Source organism: Anabrus simplex, chromosome 2 (assembly GCF_040414725.1).
Source record: "Anabrus simplex isolate iqAnaSimp1 chromosome 2, ASM4041472v1, whole genome shotgun sequence".
Taxonomy (NCBI): domain Eukaryota; kingdom Metazoa; phylum Arthropoda; class Insecta; order Orthoptera; family Tettigoniidae; genus Anabrus; species Anabrus simplex.
In genome coordinates this window covers 337277133-337297685 of record NC_090266.1, presented here as the reverse complement: position 1 = coordinate 337297685, position 20553 = coordinate 337277133, and the positions used below count along the sequence as shown (strand labels likewise).

At 38.5% G+C, this 20553-nt stretch overlaps 1 protein-coding gene across 1 annotated transcript in view; it reads right to left on the bottom strand.

The window, feature by feature from the left end:
- The window catches only part of LOC136862808 (ERI1 exoribonuclease 3), a 208644-nt gene that overhangs the window by 108930 nt on the left and 79161 nt on the right, over positions 1-20553 (bottom strand). The window contains exon 3 of the mRNA XM_067139068.2: positions 7608-7808. Coding sequence (XP_066995169.1) covers positions 7608-7808 — 201 coding nt within the window. The remainder of the gene's footprint in view (positions 1-7607; positions 7809-20553) is intronic.

The following is a 20553-nucleotide window of genomic DNA, read 5'->3' as shown; positions in this document are numbered from 1 at the left end:
TACTTAAAACAAGTAGCATGTTTAACATCTTTGAAATAGGTGAAATTCAATCTTAAAAACTAAATTTGAAAGTTTCTTTGTAATGAGATTTGGTAAAAAAGTTTTATATCCTTTAAGGATGGGACACAGTCGTTGACTGGACATTTTTCCCAACAGCTCAATTTCTTCTCAGGGTATCCGATTGTCAAGTAAAATCTGGAGATTTTACACTAGGTTTCGCTTTACGTGAGGTCGAAGAGAATGGCGATCCACGGTAAACTTATCTGCGGTCGTTTGATATAGACATAATATCAATTAATTATTTCTCCGAACTAAGGTACCAACGACGTGAGAACTCAATATATTCAAATTGGGTGAATACCCATTCGTTAATTCGCATATTTTATCAACTAACTTATCAACTATGTCAAGATGAAAGAATTCATAACACACCAAATTATAGAAAAGCACAATAATAGTATTTATTGAATAAACAGATACCCTATGAAATGTAATCTGATTTGGGTAGTATTTTTGTCTGGTATTATTTACAAGTAAAGTTCAGAGTCAGCACTGGCTCATAGAAAAAGAAAATAAATATAACGTCAAGTTATGTACATCAGTTCCATCATGAATTCAAAATCGGGTACAAATATTTACAATTCATCACTGGATTCCTACGGTCTTCCTTGAAATCAAGTCCTTGAGACGACACCAATATCATTATGTTGTTAGGATTGCTCAGTTGCATTATAAACCTAAGCTAAATAGATCTGAGTAGACGTACAGTTAATCTGAAGTGAATGTAAGATCAACACATAGATCTAAGCTTGAAAATAATTCTGAATTATAACTTCGAACTATATATCTCAATTATATTTGAATTATGAATAATATTTAAATTATACGTTGCAAATCATAAATCTGAACTCATTTATTTGTTCTTTCTTCAATGTTGCGCATGGCTAACGATTTACGGATTAAGGCATTTTCCCCCTAGCGCCTGTTAAATCTGGCTTCTAGCCTGTCATTTCCCTAACCATTACTCATTGAAAGAATGTAAATTCCAACAAACTCCATTTCAGGATAAATAAGCTATCTATCCAACTTCAACATAAGTTTTTGGTCGACATACACATGTATTTGAGGCTCAATATGCCCTCTCTCTGTTATTCCATAACATTTCTCGTTTAGGCAAGTTACTGAATTCTTATGCGCAGTCGTAATGTAAATAATACGTATTTGTACATGGGAATATATCACCGCATTTATGGGTATTCTGAATGCATTTGGTCAAGATCATCGTCATAAAACATATGATAATATTCTCGTAATTGGAACAAAGCATCTACAATTGACATATAATCCCGTCATAAATTCAATTCTACTTCAATGAATTCCATCCATACCTTGGTTTAGCTCATCTCCGCGGTGTGGTCAATTTCACGTACCTGTATCCTTTCACATAATTCCTTCCCTATAATAAGTGTGGCATGGCATATCCTAAGCTGCAGGCACTCCTTGGCCTCTACGTAATACATTAATAAATCTTCGCATTTCATATACAACAACATACTTCGTCGAGTTACCTCTATTGTAACCATATTTCCACATTCACTTAACATCTTAACTATCATAGCCTCCATAACAACATGTCGCGATTATCTTCACTTTACCATGTCAAAATGCCACAATTCCTTTCTCATAAACGCATTTTAATATCGCTATTTATCATAACCCTAAAGCTGAGTTCAATGCACTTATCACGAAGCAAAGAGTACGTGATTCTATGCATTCATTACCACCGCGCATACCAACGTGACGTAGACATATAGCATAACAAATATGAATTCATTGCAATTCCACAATGTGTCATTACTATCAGCTGTTATTAAAGACACTTCTTTCCACTTGTAGTTACTCACGAGTTATTCTGACCAAAATGCGGTGATGGATATATATATATATATATATATATATATATATATATATATATAACATACAAGAATCTTATTCCATACTGCTTAATCGTGTTACTATGGACTTAAATATCTCACACATCACTGTCATTATTCACTTGCACTTTAAATTCCACGGTTTCTATAACCAACTTATCGGCACATGCCAAAAGCACCTGTGTACGCGAACCAAAAACTATGTAATTAAATAATGTAAATGACTTAGCTCGCTTATCGTTACATCTGGTCCAGCTGTTCTGCCTCCACTCGGATGTAGTTGGCTCTGCGGTCAGGTCATGGGTTGGTCGCCTGGTAGGTCCTCGGCCTCCTCATCATGGGTTGCTCAACTGGTTTCCCATTGCCTTCCTCATCGTGGGTTGGTCTTCCGGTAAGGATGTACTGCTCCCCAGCTCGGTCCATCATGCGTATTTAGCAAGCCATCTTCATGCTACTTCTGTTAGCAACAAAAATGCAGATTTCAGAGCAGTAAATAGCCATGGTATGTTCCATTCGATGATAATTCCTCAATTATTATTTCCTTTGCTGCTCTCAGAGGTGAATTTAATTTCTATATCGGCTGCTTCCCGCAAATGTCGAAAAAATTGTTGTTCTTCTCTTGAAACTAAATTCAGATAGTCGTCTTCCCGTATGAGAATCTTTCTCCTAGATTTCACTTGCTTCTTCCTTGTGGAATGTAGCTCAGTTGCTGTCGAAATCCTCCCACGCGTATTTCGCCGTATCTTGCCTATTTTATATTTTTTTAACGGCTTTCTTTCGTCGGCTGGTGAATTACGTCGTTTCTTTACTACGACGATCCCTTTTTCTCAAGTACTTCTACTAAATTTTTCCGTCTTCTTCAAATTACTTAGCGCGTTTGCCAATTGCGTCTTCACCCTCCGATTAAAATTTTTAAGATTGAGTTTTTTAACAATCCGTTGTCTTCTATTTTTTTTTTTGTAAAAAAAATTCATTTGACAGTCCACTGTCCGTAGTGCCTTCAATATATGACCGTTCCATGACGTGTATGGCCTTCATATAATATCGCATTAGATATCTATTCCTTGCATCTTATAGATCAGACGGGCCATACCTTCGCTCGGCGCCATTTTGAAAGCTGTCTACGAGATGTAAATGGGCACAAGGATAAGAGTCTATAATGATTCAAAGATCTCGTCGATTTGATAATTGAACTTGTGACAGGATCAACCAAATCTGATTCTCGAAGAATGGTTACGTTTGTAAATAATGACTCAAAAATTATTAAACTATTATTTCATAAACTCAAACTTAATTTATTAGTGTGTCATAAAATCCAGAATCTTTGGCGACATGTCTTAATAAAAAAATCTAAATGACGAAATCGAGATAAGAAATCCTTTACACAAACAATTACCTAAACTTTTACAAACGCTTAATCTAGAAAAAAGCAGTTTTGCCAAAGTTTTCATCCCCAAAACAAATAATCATCATGGAACATTAAAGAACACAATCCCTCCCTGCGACCCTACTAGACATTCCCCTTCCAAAACCACAGCTACTAACAGTTCTCCTCCTACCCCTACTCCTTTCCCTCAACTCCTACCACCTCACTCATACAACACAAGGAGTAGACTCGGAACAGCAAACAGTCACCATACAACCTTATTTAACACCAAACTGTCAAACGACTGTTGGAGGGGTAAGTAAAGTTCGAGAAGTATGCAATTAACTAGCAACACAACTTCCGATTACTTACAAGATTCCTTTTCTTGTTACAGAATTACAACAAGATAAACTACTTAACAACTTTTAACCACGATCGTCGATTTACATCCCTTTCAATCATACCTTTTTAAATCTGCAATTTTAACGTATGGTTATCGACGTCAACAAGAGCTATTTATTCAAAAGCACTCGGCGTGGTCAAATGACAACAAGTGTTTAAATTTCATGAAGATCAATATTATCCTGTTACAAGTACAATTATCAAATCGACGAGATTTTTTAAATCTTTATAGACTCGTATCCTTAAGGGATATAAAAATTTCACCAGACCTCATTGCAAAGAAATTTTCAAATTTTTGTTCTTAAAATTGAATTTCAAATCTTTCCTATATATTAGACATGCTACTTGTTTTAAGTATTTTAGAACAACTCATTCTACCACAATTTTAATGTGTCTCTCCTACTGAACCCAAGTTATTAAGACATGTCACCAAAGATTCTGGATTTTATGATACTCCAGTAAATTAAGTCTGAGTGTATGAAATAATAGTTTAATAATTTTTGGGTCATTGTTTACAAACGTAACCATTCTTTGAGATTCAGATTTGGTTGATCCTGTCACAAGTTCAATTATCAAATCGACGAGATCTTTGAATCATTATAGACTCTTATCCTTAAAGGATATAAATCTTTTTTACTAAATCTCATTACAAAGAAACTTTCAAATTTAGTTCTTAAGATTGAATTTCACCTATTTCAAAGATGTTAAACATGCTACTTGTTTTAAGTATTTTAGAATAACTCATTCTACTACAATTTAATGTATATCTCCTACTAAGCCCATGTTATTAAGGCATGATCAAAGTTTATGTACACTGACTGACAGAGCAAATGCAACACCAAGAAGGAGTGGTTCGAAAGGGATGAAAGTTGGGAAAAAAACAGAGACGGTACGGACGAATAATTGATGTTTATTTCAAACCGATATGCAGGTTACACAATGCGCACGGCATCGACTCAGTAGGATGTAGGACCACCGCGAGCGGCGATGCACGCAGAAACACGTCGAGGAACAGAGTCAATAAGAGTGCGGATGGTGTCCTGAGGGATGGTTCTCCATTCTCTCTCAACCATTTGCCACAGTTGGTCGTCCGTACGAGGCTGGGGTAGAGTTTGCAAACGGCGTCCAATGAGATCCCACACGTGTTCGATTGGTGAGAGATCCGGAGAGTACGCTGGCCACGGAAGCATCTGTACACCTCGTAGAGCCTGTTGGGAGATGCGAGCAGTGTGTGGGCGGGCATTATCCTGCTGAAACAGAGCATTGGGCAGCCCCTGAAGGTACGGGAGTGCCACCGGCCGCAGCACATGCTGCACGTAGCGGTGGGCATTTAACGTGCCTTGAATACGCACTAGAGGTGACGTGGAATCATACGCAATAGTGCCCCAAACCATGATGCCGCGTTGTCTAGCGGTAGGGCGCTCCACAGTTACTGCCGGATTTGACCTTTCTCCACGTCGACGCCACACTCGTCTGCGGTGACTATCACTGACAGAACAGAAGCGTGACTCATCGGAGAACACGACGTTCCGCCATTCCCTCATCCAAGTCGCTCTAGCCCGGCACCATGCCAGGCGTGCACGTCTATGCTGTGGAGTCAATGGTAGTCTTCTGAGCGGACGCCGGGAGTGCAGGCCTCCTTCAACCAATCGACGGGAAATTGTTCTGGTCGATATTGGAACAGCCAGGGTGTCTTGCACATGCTGCAGAATGGCGGTTGACGTGGCGTGCGGGGCTGCCACCGCTTGGCGGCGGATGCGCCGATCCTCGCGTGCTGACGTCACTCGGACTGCGCCTGGACCCCTCGCACGTGCCACATGTCCCTGCGCCAACCATCTTCGCCACAGGCGCTGCACCGTGGACACATCCCTATGGGCATCGGCTGCGATTTGACGAAGCGACCAACCTGCCCTTCTCAGCCCGATCACCATACCCCTCGTAAAGTCGTCTGTCTGCTGGAAATGCCTCCGTTGACGGCGGCCTGGCATTCTTAGCTATACACGTGTCCTGTGGCACACGACACCACGTTCTACAATGACTGTCGGCTGAGAAATCACGGTACGAAGTGGGCCATTCGCCAACGCCGTGTCCCATTTATCGTTAGCTACGTGCGCAGCACAGCGGCGCATTTCACATCATGAGCATACCTCAGTGACGTCAGTCTACCCTGCAATTGGCATAAAGTTCTGACCACTCCTTCTTGGTGTTGCATTTGCTCTGTCAGTCAGTGTATTTTATGATATTCTAATAGAGTAGATTTAAGTTTGTAAAAAAATGTTTCAATAGTTCTGGAGTCATTGTTTACGAACATAACCATTCTTCGAGATTCAGACCAGGCTGATGAGGCTCTGTAAGGGAGTGAAACATGTCCCACAAATAACTTTTCAATTAATGAAGACATTTTAAATGTGACAACATTATAATATATTGAATAGGTGGATTAGAATAAAAACTTTGTTATTACAAATAACACATTTCAATACGGATTAAAACGTGAGATTAGTCACTTACTGGATACTGGCCGCACTTAAGCGATTGCAGCTATCGAGCTCGGTCCGAAGGTTTGTGCCATTGGCCCCCATTTAACGAGAGAATGACCCTTAAGATTTAACAGCCTTAATACCAGTTGGCAATATGCACGAGAGTATGAAGTACCACTGCTCAGCATCCTTGACTTCGGACATCCGAACAGGCAGCTCTTACTTGTACCTTTTCTTTCATCTGTCTTTTGTCTTTGTTCATGCGGACTAGGAAATGAGCAGATTAAGTAAATTTAGTGTGTGTGTGTGTGTGTGTGTGTGTGTGTGTGTGTCTCTCTCTCTCTCTCTCTCTCTCTCTCTCTCTCTCTCTCTCTCTCACTCTCTTTTGTAATGCTTTATTACAAAAGTCAGTGAAATTTAAGAAAACACTAAGGAATCGTGCTAGGAATTGTTTTGAGAAAGTTGTATTCACAATGTTAACTGTACATGTTTGCCATAGCTTTCCTTGTTAATTTCATACAGCACTTTTATTTGTCATAGAATAAATCAGTGAGATATAGCATACCTATACTGTATATGATCATCAGAGGCTGCCTGGCCAAGGTGGTAAAGGTGTGTTCGGTTCACCCGAAAGGACATGGTTTCGATTCCTCGTCAGAAAGTCTAAAAACTTAAGAAATGGGATTTCCACTTCTGAAGGTGCACATGGCCCTGAGGTTCACTTAGCCTATCCCAAAAATGAGTACCTACCAGGTTAATTTCTGTGGGCAAAGGCAGCCAGGTTTAGAGCTAAACACTCTATCCCATGAACTGCCCATGTTGTGGGCAGTGTAAACATTTACCTTCCACCACTCCAAGGGCCTTCATGGCCTGTACATAGAAGATTCTCACACATTTATAAGAACATGGGACACATTTTTATTTTCTAATTAGTAGAATATTATACTGCATATTCTGTAACCAAAATTAGTATTTGCCCATGAACACAAGTCAATTTAAAAGAAAGAAAGGGAAAAAAGAAAAGGTGAGACAGATGCTGGCACTCCTTGAACCTGAGACTACTGCACGGAAGTCAGAGATGCTGATCACTGAAGCAGCAATACTAGATGTGCTCGCACACTAAACATGCTCGATACTAAAGATGATATCCCATTCCAACTTGTTTAGCAAACTCAGCAAGTCAACAGCAATTCACTCCAAATCAAAATCAGTATGTGTGAAATATGAGTTGTGCAAAGAAAACAAAGGGCAAGTTTTCACTTGGATTCCTCTTTCCCCTTAATTTCCATTCCAGTTTTGCATCATAATCATCCATTTTAGATAATTCCAGAGGTTTTTAATAAACCTTCATACCTCAGCACTTGCCAGAGCTATGTCATGAACTACCCCTAAATTTGAAACAATATTTCTACACGAGTTACTCACCTTTTTGATATTTATCCAAGACTTCATCACAGCTGGGACTGGGTAATGAATCTGACTACATTGGTCTGGTAACATTACTTGCAAGTCCCAGTTACCACACGTCACAAATATAATCTTTTTGTCGATCAGACCTTCACGAATCAACCAATTCTCAAAATCCATAAGCACAGCCCTAAAGGGAGGCTGGTTAATCAACATCTCCTGTAACAATAATGGTAAAATTAATTGTGTTAAGTATATTTTGTAATGACTATAACTTACGTACTGGCCAGAAAAACTGTGGATCACTTTCTATAAAGTGAATCAGAAACAAATAAACACGAACATTCAGAGGCAGCTTCCATTTATGGAGGTTTTGCTAGGTAATAAACATGCATTTCACAGTTTTAGACATAATAGAGAAGTAAGAGATCATAAATGCCACTTCCCTAAGTGCTATGTGCTATTTTTTTTTATTGCACCCATAAGCAATAAAAGCTTTTGTGATACCAGAAGTTATTGACGGAATGTCAATATGTATTGTGGTTTTTTTTTATGGTTCATGGTGTGGGTTACTGTAGTCACATCCTAGTCCGTGAATCATGGGCAACGGATGAGTGGCCTAGTAAGTGGTCCTGAGAAACGGGATACCAGTTGTTACAGAATGGGAGTGGGCATATCGGACATATTCCGAGTCATGGCTCTCCATGTGCTCAGGCAGCTAGGACTATACAATCCACCGGTGGTACCTAACCCTTTAGTGGAGAGATCATCGCTTGGACTATCCGTAAGTAGAGTAGCATCCTGCTTCATGAATTTACTGAGCTCAGAACATTTTAAGCAAGCCTTGGACCCATGGGCGTAACAGAGTCCCACTCCCATTTCACAGGCGAGGGACTCCTTGGAAACAACTTGGCGAATGAAATGGAATTCGATGATGACAAGGATAGTACAGTGCTAATGGGTGATTTCAATGCGAGAGTTGGAAATAGAACTGAGGGATACGAAAGGGTGACTGGTAAATGTGGAGAAAATATGGAAGCTAATAAGAATGGGAAGCGTTTGCTGGACTTCTGTGCTAGTATGGGTTTAGCAGTTATGAATACATTTTTCAAGCATTAGGCTATTCACCGCTACACATGGGAGGCTAGGGGTAACAGATCCATAATAGATTATACATATTTTAATGGACTTCAAATTCAGGAAATCTTTTAGGAAATGTACAGGTTTTTTGGGGATTTTTCGATGAAACAGATCTGATCTGTAATGAACTAAGTATCTCTAAGCATACGATAGAGAAAGTGAAATCTGTGTGCAAACAAATAAGGGTAGGAAATCTCCAGGACGAGGAAATTAGACAGAAGTACATGGCTGTTATCAGTGAGAAGTTACGAACAGTGGACAGTAAGCAGGTTCAGGATTTAGAAAGAAAATGGATGGCATACAGGGATGCTGTAGTAGAAACAGCAAGGGAATGCCTAAGAACAACTGTGTGTAAAGATGGGAAAAAGCTAAATCCTCAAATTTTGCTCTATGGATGTATAATGTTGTCCTATTTCATGCATAAGAGTGCTCACAGCAGAAAATTTATGGTGCCTACTGTCATGAACATGTTCAATGTATCTGGCTGTGAAGCTTCGTCCTGTCTCTCCGGCATACGAACCCCACAACCAGCACAATTAAGTCTATAAATTCCCGAGTCTGTGTAATTGCCGTTCTTGGAATTGATGCTACTGTGATTGAAGAAATTAATTTTTCACCTTACTGTCATATATTAGGTTTCGTATTTATTCAATCGTAGTGAATAGGAACTTACTTTACAGTTATGAATATCTCTTACGATTGCTGGTCATTATTGAGTGCATTGTTTAACAAAGTGGTCCTCATACGATAGCATTTGTAGCATGTATGATATTTTAGAGGGACTGATTTGAAGGACTATAAGGCATGAGAATAAAAAGAGATTTTCTTAAATGACTGTATTAAGAACAATACGAAAATTGACTTACACTACAATTAGAAAATGAAAGTACAAATTACACTGATTATATTACAATATTTAGGAAAGAACATTTTTATCAGTCCTCCTCATTCATTTGCAGTAATAGATCACTGTGTTTGGAGTCGTAAGTGAAATGGCAACTGGCTTTTAGTGCTGGGAGTGACAGAGAACATGTTTGGCTCATCAGCTGCAAGTCTTTTTGATTTGACGCCCGTAGGCGACCTTTCACATCGTGATGAGGTGAAATAATTATGTAGACAACAGATGCACCCAGCCCCCGTGCCAGAGGAATAAACCAATGATGGTTAAAATTCCCCAACTCTGTCGGGAATTGAACCCGGGACCCCTGTGGCCTAAGGCCAACACACTAACCATTTAGCCATGGAACATGACAGAATTGTAAGTAATGTTTAGATACTCATCTTGTGTCATCTGCTAATCTCCTTGTTGGATATCACCGATCAGTCGTCACAAGTACACTCAGTTTTTGCAGCAACTCGCCCACAAATTTATTCACAAGATAACTACTGTCATGCCATGGCGTGTGGCCTTCCAGAGAGGCCTGGTGCAGGTCTTTTAACATACAGGCGACCTTGATTAATACCCTTGTATTATTTCTGATCTTCTTCCGGTTGAAGCCAACTCTTTTACAATACTTCTCAAACTGATACAACCTCCTTGGAAACCAATCCTTTCTCCTGACACAGATGATAATTTTGATATTGATGGAGTTGTTTTCTGAAGAATGTAAAATTCATGGAATGTGTGTTGAAATATTAAAAATCCGTTACACGCTTTTTCCCTTTCCATGTTTTTGCTGGTGTTACAAATTAATCTCGTGCTGTCTCTGTTCTATTTTTTTTTTTTTTTCTACTTGTTTAACGTCACATTAACACACTGAAGGTTACTGACAATGGGGGGATGGAAAAGGGCTAGGACTGGGAAGGTGGCAGCTGTGGCCTTACGGTACAGCCCCAACATTTGCCTCATGTGAAAATGAGAAACCACGGAAAACCATCTTCAGTGTTGCCGAAGGTGGAATTCAAACACACTACCTCCTGAAGCAAGCTCACAGGTGCGCGACTATAACTGCATGGCCAACTTGCTTGGTTAAAAGTCTCTTAACCGTTCTCTACAACACCTTTATTGCATCGGCTATTTTTTGTTGTACTTTCAACAACTCCTTTCTATACTGCTCTTGTATTTTATACTTTCTGCCCTCAGCTTCCTTACTCATAAAACTATGAGCTTGTTTGTGTTTTGCTTGTTGTTTAAAGGGGCCTAACATCTAGGTTATCGGCCAAAACTATGAACAACCTCTCGTGTTTCTCCTCATGCTGTCCAAACTTCAGTTTAGAATTTTCAGCGGCATAATTCACTTTGGGCATGAAGGGTAGGAATATGTACTGACAATGAACTGTACTTGCTCAGTCAAGTCCGTCACAAGAGACAGCCCCTTCTCTTCTCTTCCCACCCCTCTTCTGCATTTCACTAGTATACTAGCTGTCAATCAACATGCAACAGGTCCACCAGCAGGCCTTGCCTTATGTTTCAAGTGCCAAATTGATTTGAAGCAGTTATAAAGCATGTAATACAGCAATGACCAACAACAGTCACGAACAATGAAACTGATGCATCTCACGTTCCCTCCAGAATTAAAACTTGTTGCGTACAATTGAAGGAATGAAATTTTGGTGATACATTTATATAATAGTGTAGGTGCTCACTAAGGGAGGATTTTTGGATATTCCATTGCTAAGGGGTGAATTTTTTAAATGAGTGAAAAAAGGGGTTGAGTCCTCTTTATGAGGATACTTACATCTCAAAAACTGAAGATGTTACAGACATGAAAATTGGCATTTGGAATCTCCTTTAAAATTAAACACACATTGTTTTGTTTTTGTAAAATGTATTCAAGGGGGGTGAAAAGGAGCAAAAAATGAGTTGAATTCTTTTTATAAGGAAACTTTTATCTCAAAAACTGAAGAAGTTAAGGACGTGAACATTGGTGTTTAGAATCTCCTTTAAAAATAAACACAATTATTTTTCTGAAAATATACTTACGTGGGGGACATAAACTTGTTGAATTCCTTTTAGGGGGATATAATTATCTGAAAACTGAAGATGTTACAGACGTAGAAATAGGTATTTGGAATGTCCTTTAAAAGTAAAGAAACACTTTTTCTTTTCTCTTTCTCGACTTGAGGACTGTTTCTCACATGTACAGTTCTATGTTGCATGTTCCAGAGTTGGTTCTGTCAGTGGCCTGGTCATCATAACCCCAATTATTTTTGTTTTGTTTTTTTTGTTGCTATTTGCTTTACGTCGCACTGACACAGATAGGTCTTATGGCGACGATGGGATAGGAAAGGCCTAGGAGTTGGAAGGAAGCGGCCGTGGCCTTAATTACGGTACAGCCCCGGCATTTGCCTGGTGTGAAAATGGGAAACCACAGAAAACCATCTTCAAGGCTGCCAACAGTGGGACTCGAACCCACTATCTCCCGATTACTGGATACTGGCCGCACTTAAGCGACTGCAGCTATCGAGCTCGGTAACCCCAAAATGCAATACCACAAAAGTAGTTTACAAAGAGATTCTGGGGTACATGAAACTCAATTTTTATGTGAATCTTTATACTTTAGGGATTTTTAGATTGTGTCTTAGTGCAGTACAGAGCGAAGCCGCGGGTAACACCTAGTCTATTATACTGGAACTTGAAAAGAGGCACAGTGAGCCTTCACCATTTCCCATTTCCAGTCTTCTGGGTTGGGTTGTGAATCTGATGATGATGATGATGATGCTTCTTGTTTAAAGGGGCCTAACATCTAGGTCAATGGCCCCTAATGGTACAAAATGAGATGAAGTGAAATGACAAATTAAAAGCCCAAAAACATCCACTGACCACAATTCAAAACGTGAGGAATGAATGAATGGATGGATGGATATGAATTTAAAACGATCAGTGGAACCAACCTACAGTACCTCACATGCACAGAAGCTGGCGCAGAACAATAGTATAACTGACCAAGGGACTGCTTCTATAGCACAATACTGAATCGATGATACTTGTAGTTGAAAGGGGTCCAAAATCCAAGTCAGCGGCCCCTCACAATGGTACTTATCGCTAGGAAAGTAGAACCATGGTATTTGTCCTATTGCGGTACTAATCAAGAGTAGCGTAGACTTGCATATTCCACACATTATGGTACTACTCACAGGTAAAGAAATTCGCTCATGTATTACAGACCTATGCTGGTTTGCACATTGGGGTGCCATTTATAGGCAACGCACACGTATGGTGTTCATCACATAAGGGTACTTAACCACAGGGACTCTTACTATCTGGTGGTGTTCCTCATATAGTAGGTACTAATCATAGGCAAGCCAGAACCATGGGCTCCCTCAGCCCATGGTGTCGCTCATATAGTGCTACTAATAACAGGTACTGTAAAAGCCATCACACTCTCGTTTGCTACTAATCACAAACCTATTTGATACCCAACATAGTGGTACTACGCACAAGTAAATATCGACCCATGGTGTTCCCTGCGTGGTGATACTAATCACAAGTAGTTTCATGGTTCTAATTTGATCATCCCTTGGTCACCCCTTTTAGTTGCCTCTTACAACAGGCAGGGGATACTGTGGGTGAATTCTTTTTCTGCGTCCCCCACCCACAGGGAGTTGTGTGTTTGGTCCACGAGAGGAACTTTATTTCCCTCAAGTCCGCCGGCAAGCCGGTTAGGACCGCCCTATCCGCCACCTGGGACGCGCCATGTGCGAGTATCACCTCTCCCCCTGCAATGCCAGCGTAGTAGGTTCGTGGGGTTGTGAATCTAGGACGGCCACAGTTCTCTCTCTCCACCATTCCCTTCCTACCTCCAACATTTCTTCTACTTTTACTTCTCTTTTCCCTATACTCTCTGTCACCATATCCATCCAACTCTTTCTGATATGACTACGACCAAGACTACAGTGATGTCAACAGGGAAGAAGCATAAAAGAACTAAATGTCAGGCTGGAAATACAGAACTGAAGCATGTAGGTCATTTCATGTATATAAGATGTGTATTCTCCCAGGATGGTAGTATAGTGAGACTAACCAAGGTGCAGGAAAGCTAATGCAGTGAGCTTGCAGTTCCAATCAACTATTCTGTAAGAAAGAACTCTTAGATGAAAAAATCTTCACAACGATCTGTTTCTAGGCCAACTTTGCTGTATGGGAGTGAAAGCTGGGTGGACTCAGGATATCTCATTATTACGTTAGAAGCAACAGACATGAAAGTAGCAAGAATGATCGCTAGAATAAATAGATGGGAACAATGGCAGGAGGAGGATGCTTGTTTTAAAAACCTAACATCTAGTTCATCAGCCCCACAATGGCAGGAGGATATTCAGAATGAGGTGATAAAGACTAATTTAGGAATGACAACTGGCTTTACATCGCACCTATACATGTAGGTCTTATGGTGACGATGGGATAGGAAAGGCTAGGAGTAAAAGGAAGTGGCTGTGGCCTTAATTTGCCTGGTGTGAAAATGGGAAACCACAGAAAACCATCTTCAAGGCTACCGACAGTGGGGTTTTAACCCACTACCTCCCTAAAGCAAGGTCACAGCTGCGCACCCCTAACCACATGGCCAACTTGCTCTGATGTTAGGAATGAGCTCGACTGATGAAGCTATACACACAAACCAGCTTCAGTGGTGGGGTCATGTGAGACTGAATTGTTGAACTAAATGGGAGGATGTTCCCTCACTTCCGTATTTTAATATTTTATTTTTTATTTGTTTATTGACTTGAGCAGTGGCAAAGTTAGGGCTCGTGACCCTCTCTTACACTTAACCACATAATTAATTTACAGATAATACATATATAAAAGAAGTGTACTGTTCTGTTATAAAATCAAAGATGAGCTAAAAATTACATATCTGGACAACATATAATGAAGAAAGAAAGAAAGAAAGAAAGAAAGAAAGAAAGAAAGAAAGAAAGAAAGAAAGCAGAGTTCAACAAATAAAATAGAATAGAATAAAATCAATTTGGAGTGTAAAGATAAAAAGAAAGAGACAAAAGTCAATGAAGAAGTAAGACACAAACTGAAAAATATAAGCAATGCATAAAGAGACACCCCTCCCCCCTCCGTATGGCACCTAAAGCCCTGAAGGGCCTTATCCTACCAAGCGACCGCTGCTCAGCCCAAAGGCCTGCAAATTACGAGGTGTGGTCACCACGACAAATCCTCTCTGCTGTTAATCTTGGCTTTCTAGATCGGGGCCGCTATCTCACCGTCAGGTGCCTCCTCAATTCTAATCACGTAGGCTGAGTGGACCTCGAACCAGCCCTAAGGCCCAGGCAAAAATCCCTGACCTGGCCGGGAATCGAACCCGGGGCCTCCGGGTAAGAGGCAGGCACGCTACTCCTACACCACTGGGTCGGCTGCATAAAGAGAACACAATACATAATAAAGTAAATGGAAATATAAGTATGTTACAAGTTATAAATCTCATTTTCCAACCATACTGGAGTTCAGAGTATCAAATTATTATAATTAATGAACCACCTTTCCACCTTTCCAATACACAAAATCCTTATATTTAGGATTTTATGTATTGGAAAGGTGGTTCATTAATTATAATAATTTGATAATTTGATAAATATAAGTATGGCCATAAAAGTGATCTATGTACATGAATAAGAAGCTAAATATTATGTATATTTACACTATAATAATAATAATAATAATAATAATAATAATAATAATAATAATTGTACCGGGTGGTACACCTCAACTCTGCACATTTAAAAGAAGCTCCTTAAGGAACGCTATCTCTCATACTATCTTGATTAATAAATTTCATGATGTTCCGTATTGATATCTATAGTATGTCATAGAAAGAAAGAGATCCACCTTATCAATACTAAATTTAATAATGTTTTTTAACTTGCATATTGAAATGTACCATTGTCTTATGTTTCAGTTAATGTATTTTACACAGTATATATTTGAAGAGGTCATTCAATACAGGTTTTAATTACCTGGCATTTCATTTCTCAACGCAATCTCAAATTCAGATTCACATTATTTAATTTGACAAAGTTTATATAAAGTATACTACCCCATTTGAAATTGACACATACGCATGAAGAAAGAACAATACTTCATATTAATTTCACATAACGTATATGATTGTCTTATACCTTTCAACTTTTATATATTGAAGTGTGCTAATGTCTTCTTTGCATGAAATGTATTTTAAATAGCATATAATTGCAGGAGTCATTCAACAGAGGTTACAATTACCTAGCTTACTATTATTTCAAACGCATTTCACTTTGTTATTGTAATTTCAACTTCGAATTCACATTACTCATTTTGACAAAGTCTAAGCCTAAAAAAAGTATACTGTATAAGCACATGTGGTTACATTTAAGCATATTTAGTTGACTAAAAACAACGCAATATGAAAGCCCTTTTAAAGAACTATTACTAGTAAAATTTGAACGTTAATGCTATATTCAAGGTCAGGTGTAAACAACAAATTTTATCATGTGTTATAATTCTTTTAATGTATTAAAGATAAATATCCTCTAAACTTAGACGTAAGAAGCAGAATTTCACTTCTAGACATACTACCTAATGTCTATCAAACATGACGTGTTTATCTGTAAGATACAACTGTTAAAACATGTATTCTAATGTGTATGTAAATGACAGCTGAGGATGACTTGTGATAAGTCGAAACCGGTCCTGTTTTAAAAAACATTATTAAATTTAGTATTGATAAGGTGGATCTCTTTCTTTCTATGACATATCTCTCATACTAAACGTGAAATGGCTACTGCATGAAGTTGGGACATTAATCAGAAGATGTCACTCATAAATAACAGAGTAATGTGTTATTTTGAAGTTGCCTAAACTGACTGGATTTATTTGTTTTGGGCTTGTTTGCTTCAAGAATTTTGAACTTTTCTCCTTAGATGCCCTTATAAAAATGTGGTCATGCACTCTGGTGCACGTTGGAGGAACTAGTGATTTAATGAAGTTTTGTGTTATTATGCTTTCTCAACTAAATTAACTTTCATTTATTTTGTTATTTCAAGGTTTGCAATACTTCTTTCTCATTCTGCCAGCTTTTGAATCTGGCCAATCAGGAATTTTCTGTAATTATTTTTTTGCCAATAATTGGCTTTTTTTACCTTTCGAATTTGCCAATAATAATGAGAAGGTGTTTTTGGATTTAGTCCAGAACCCTCCCAAACAATCCCCCCGGGTATATAAGCTGCGGATTTTTCAAGCTATCTTGTCTTATTGCTCGTCTCTTACCAAGTATGTGTGCTTAGACAGGAAGCGGAGCGCCTCATTCTTCGCCAGGCAGTTCAACAGCCCAGGTAATGGCCACCAGCTTTATATTTCTGTAGCTACCTCCGCAGACTTAGATGAGGGGAAGGTTCTAATTTCTAACTATGTAACTACCTGTTTTCTAAAATGTAAACCTTCTTTCGGCTAATGTAAAATTTCATTAAAACTTAAATTGTAAATCGGGGATAGAGAGTGCGTTACCCTCTCGAGTTCCCCTTCAAGTTATCTTGAGGCGACTATTATTTTTTAACTGTTTCTCCTTTCTGTAAAGCATTAAAGTAACCTTTATTCTAATCACCTCAGTAGCTTGGGATTAGCCTGTGAATCATCGGACCGCGAGCCAAATTAGGGTTTTATACTTAAATTTCAATGAGCGCAAGTGTACGCCTCCACACATTTTGTGTTCAGGCCAGTAATTTAAACTGTTTTTCTTTTCCACAAAGGCCCAATAGTTTGGGTAATTGATACTCCTGTATACCAACTGTAAATTGCAAGTTGGGCCCAGAGAGGCCAGAAATTTGTAAGATTTTTTGGTGTAATGTTGCCTTGATTGGGCTGTAAGAAATTGGGAGTGCAGTCTCCTTTGTTGCATTCGGAGAGATTGTAAATTCTTTAAGGTTTTTGTGTAATATTGAGTGGGGCCTTTGGAAGGCCGTATTTGTAACTTTTGGAGCAAAGTGCTCTTGAATTGGGAGATTCTCTCCTTGTCCAACTAAGCGCAACTTTTGCGATGTTGTAAACTCGTAAATTTGGAGCTGGAAGCTCAGCACTTGTAAATTCCAAACTGCTATTTGTACCTGTAACCTTGTTATTTCACCTAGTGAAAAGTTTGTTAAGTTTGTGATTTGAAAAGAAATATAACCTTTATTTAAAGTTTTAAGTTAATCGTTGATATTGTAGATAGACCCATTCATCCTGCACCTTCATTTACTTCTCTACAATCCACAAAAACACAGTAACAATAATAATTAGGGCAAGGCATGTAATGACCAAGAAATAGCAAGAAAATGCAAAATTAAAAAATGCATTTATGACCTAAAAATGGTTAAAAATGACAAAATTTGAAAAAAATGACCAATAAATTATTCGTAAATCACTTATTTATTAATCCTTTAAGAAACAATTAGCTGATTTGAGAGAGAATTTTAATGGATGACAATATATTAAGTTTAAATTATTTTTGTTAGTAACAAAGTAAATACCAGTTTGCCACCCCCAGTGAAAATGATGAAATATTTTAGAACTGGCATATTCTTCAAATACTCTCCTAGCAAATAGGTGTCATTTAATTAACAAAGAATATTTAAGAAAACAAACTTCAGTGGCTGTTTACAATAAATTCCATTTGAAATGCACAATGAAAACTTTGTGTAGGTTCTCAAATTAAAACAATTTCCTATTGTCTGCAAGTAATGATTTGTACATGGAGAAGCTTCTCTCTACTTCAACTGAAACAATTGGTGCATTCTGAAAACAAGCAATATCTCCCGGATTCAATTCACAGTCGGTAAGAGAGAAATTTTCACCCGACAATGCTTTGCCAATAGAACACAAAGTTTTATACCCACACTTCTTTTGCAACACCTTATTCAATTTCACGGATACAACTTCATCCACTTTACCACACACACGATTCAGATCATTCACAACTTTATACACAATTTACAGCTGCTCCACTAGTGGCATTTGGTATTTTTCTAGAACACTTATTGCATTAGGAAGGGATCCGAAATTTGTTTTTATGTACGAAAGTTTAACTGCAATTTGTTTGTCAGCCAAGAGTTCCTGCACTGTTTTCATTGATCCAGACTCAGTTTTGTTGACGGAATTGACCACTTTCTTTACATCTTCAAAGTTCTCGCAGTAATAACAAGAAGCCTCAATCCATATTCCCCATCTAGTCAAAACAGGTGAAAAGGGCAAGGGAATTTCAGGAGCTTCTGTTTTGAATGCTAAAACTCTAGATGGGGCTTTTAAAACCACTTTCTTTATGCACCCAATTAACTTGTCAACTTCAGGAAAATTATGTCGTACCTCCTCCGCGGTCTGATGTAACGCATGGGCTACACATGTGACGTACCATTTTCGAGAGGAGCAATCGTAACAAATTTGCAGCCTTCACCATGTAGGGTGCTGCATCTGTTATTAAAAGCAGCACATTGTCATTCCAAATGCAATCAGGCCACAATAGCCTCAAAGACTGGTCAAACAGTTTGCTAATTGTTGAACAGTTAGCTTTATCCAATTGCTCACAATGTAGTAGAAATGGTTCTCCAGGACACCTACAATAACACTGGCTATATATCGTCCCATACTGTCTGTTGTTTCATCTATGCATACCCATATGTTTCCATCTCCTACCCTTATCCTTATTTCTTGCAATGTTTTGTCATAGCACCTTCCAACGTAGGTTCTTCTTAACGTTCTGGGATCTGGTATAGATTTTCCAGTCTCCTCTTCTAAGAATGTACGCAGCTTTGGATGGTTCAATTTGTTCAGTGGAATATCGGCACATAAAAATGCTGTACACAGTTTCTCACAAAACGGAGTAGTGTCTGGTGTAAGCCACGGTTTCTTTTATCTTCAAGTTGCTGCACACCGCATTTATGTTTTTCTCGCGACACACGTTGTTCAACTGTAAACTTCTTTTCTGCTGAAACTCACACATCACACACTTTGCAAAATATTATTTTCCCATCAGTGGAAAGAATATTTTCTCCATATTGTGTAACAAACTGCTTTAATTTAACAATTGCACTTCCTTTAACTTTGGGCATCTTACAGTACATGTCAACAAAGAACTCACTCGACTCTCAGTGCGCGGGCGACTGACTTCTTTCTTATCTAGCTGAAGATAAGGAGCAATGCCCAGCTTGGGCGAGTCCATTATGTGTCTTACATACAGGGGAAGCGGGTACTGCTTAGAGTATGTTTTCTTGGAAGTGTAATCAAGTTGAAAACTAGTGGCAGCAGGTTATGTTGCAAGTCTACTTTCTTTCTTGAGCAAGTTACTTGTCTAAGTTAAACATAATAGACAAGTATTGTAAACATAAATAATATTAATTAAATATCCAAATATAAGAAAATATAACACTTAACAGAAAACAATTAAAATGCCAAAAATGACCTAAAATTGTTCCATAAATGACTTATCTTATAAACTGCAAAAAATGCAAAAAAAAAAAAATATTAAAAATGCCCTAACAAATTGCCCTTATTTAATCAGTCAATTCATAAAACACACATATATATACTCAAACTATCTTTTGGCCTTCATACAAAAAAAAGATGCAAAATCATCAAATGCCTTGCAATAATAATAATAATAATAATAATAATAATAATAATAATAATAATAATAATCATAATAATCACATAACCTATGATACGTCATGATACACACAAAACTATCAGTGGTATTCAACAGGTAGTCTCTACATGCTGCCTTAAATTTTGATATTGAGTCTGAGATCCTGGGATTGAATTCCAAAGTCATGACCCAGCCTCAATGAAGTACAGTATCTATGGGAAGATCCACCCATTCAATTCAACATTTGACATAAAATAGCTACAGTCCGTATCGACAATTCCCTAAATCCG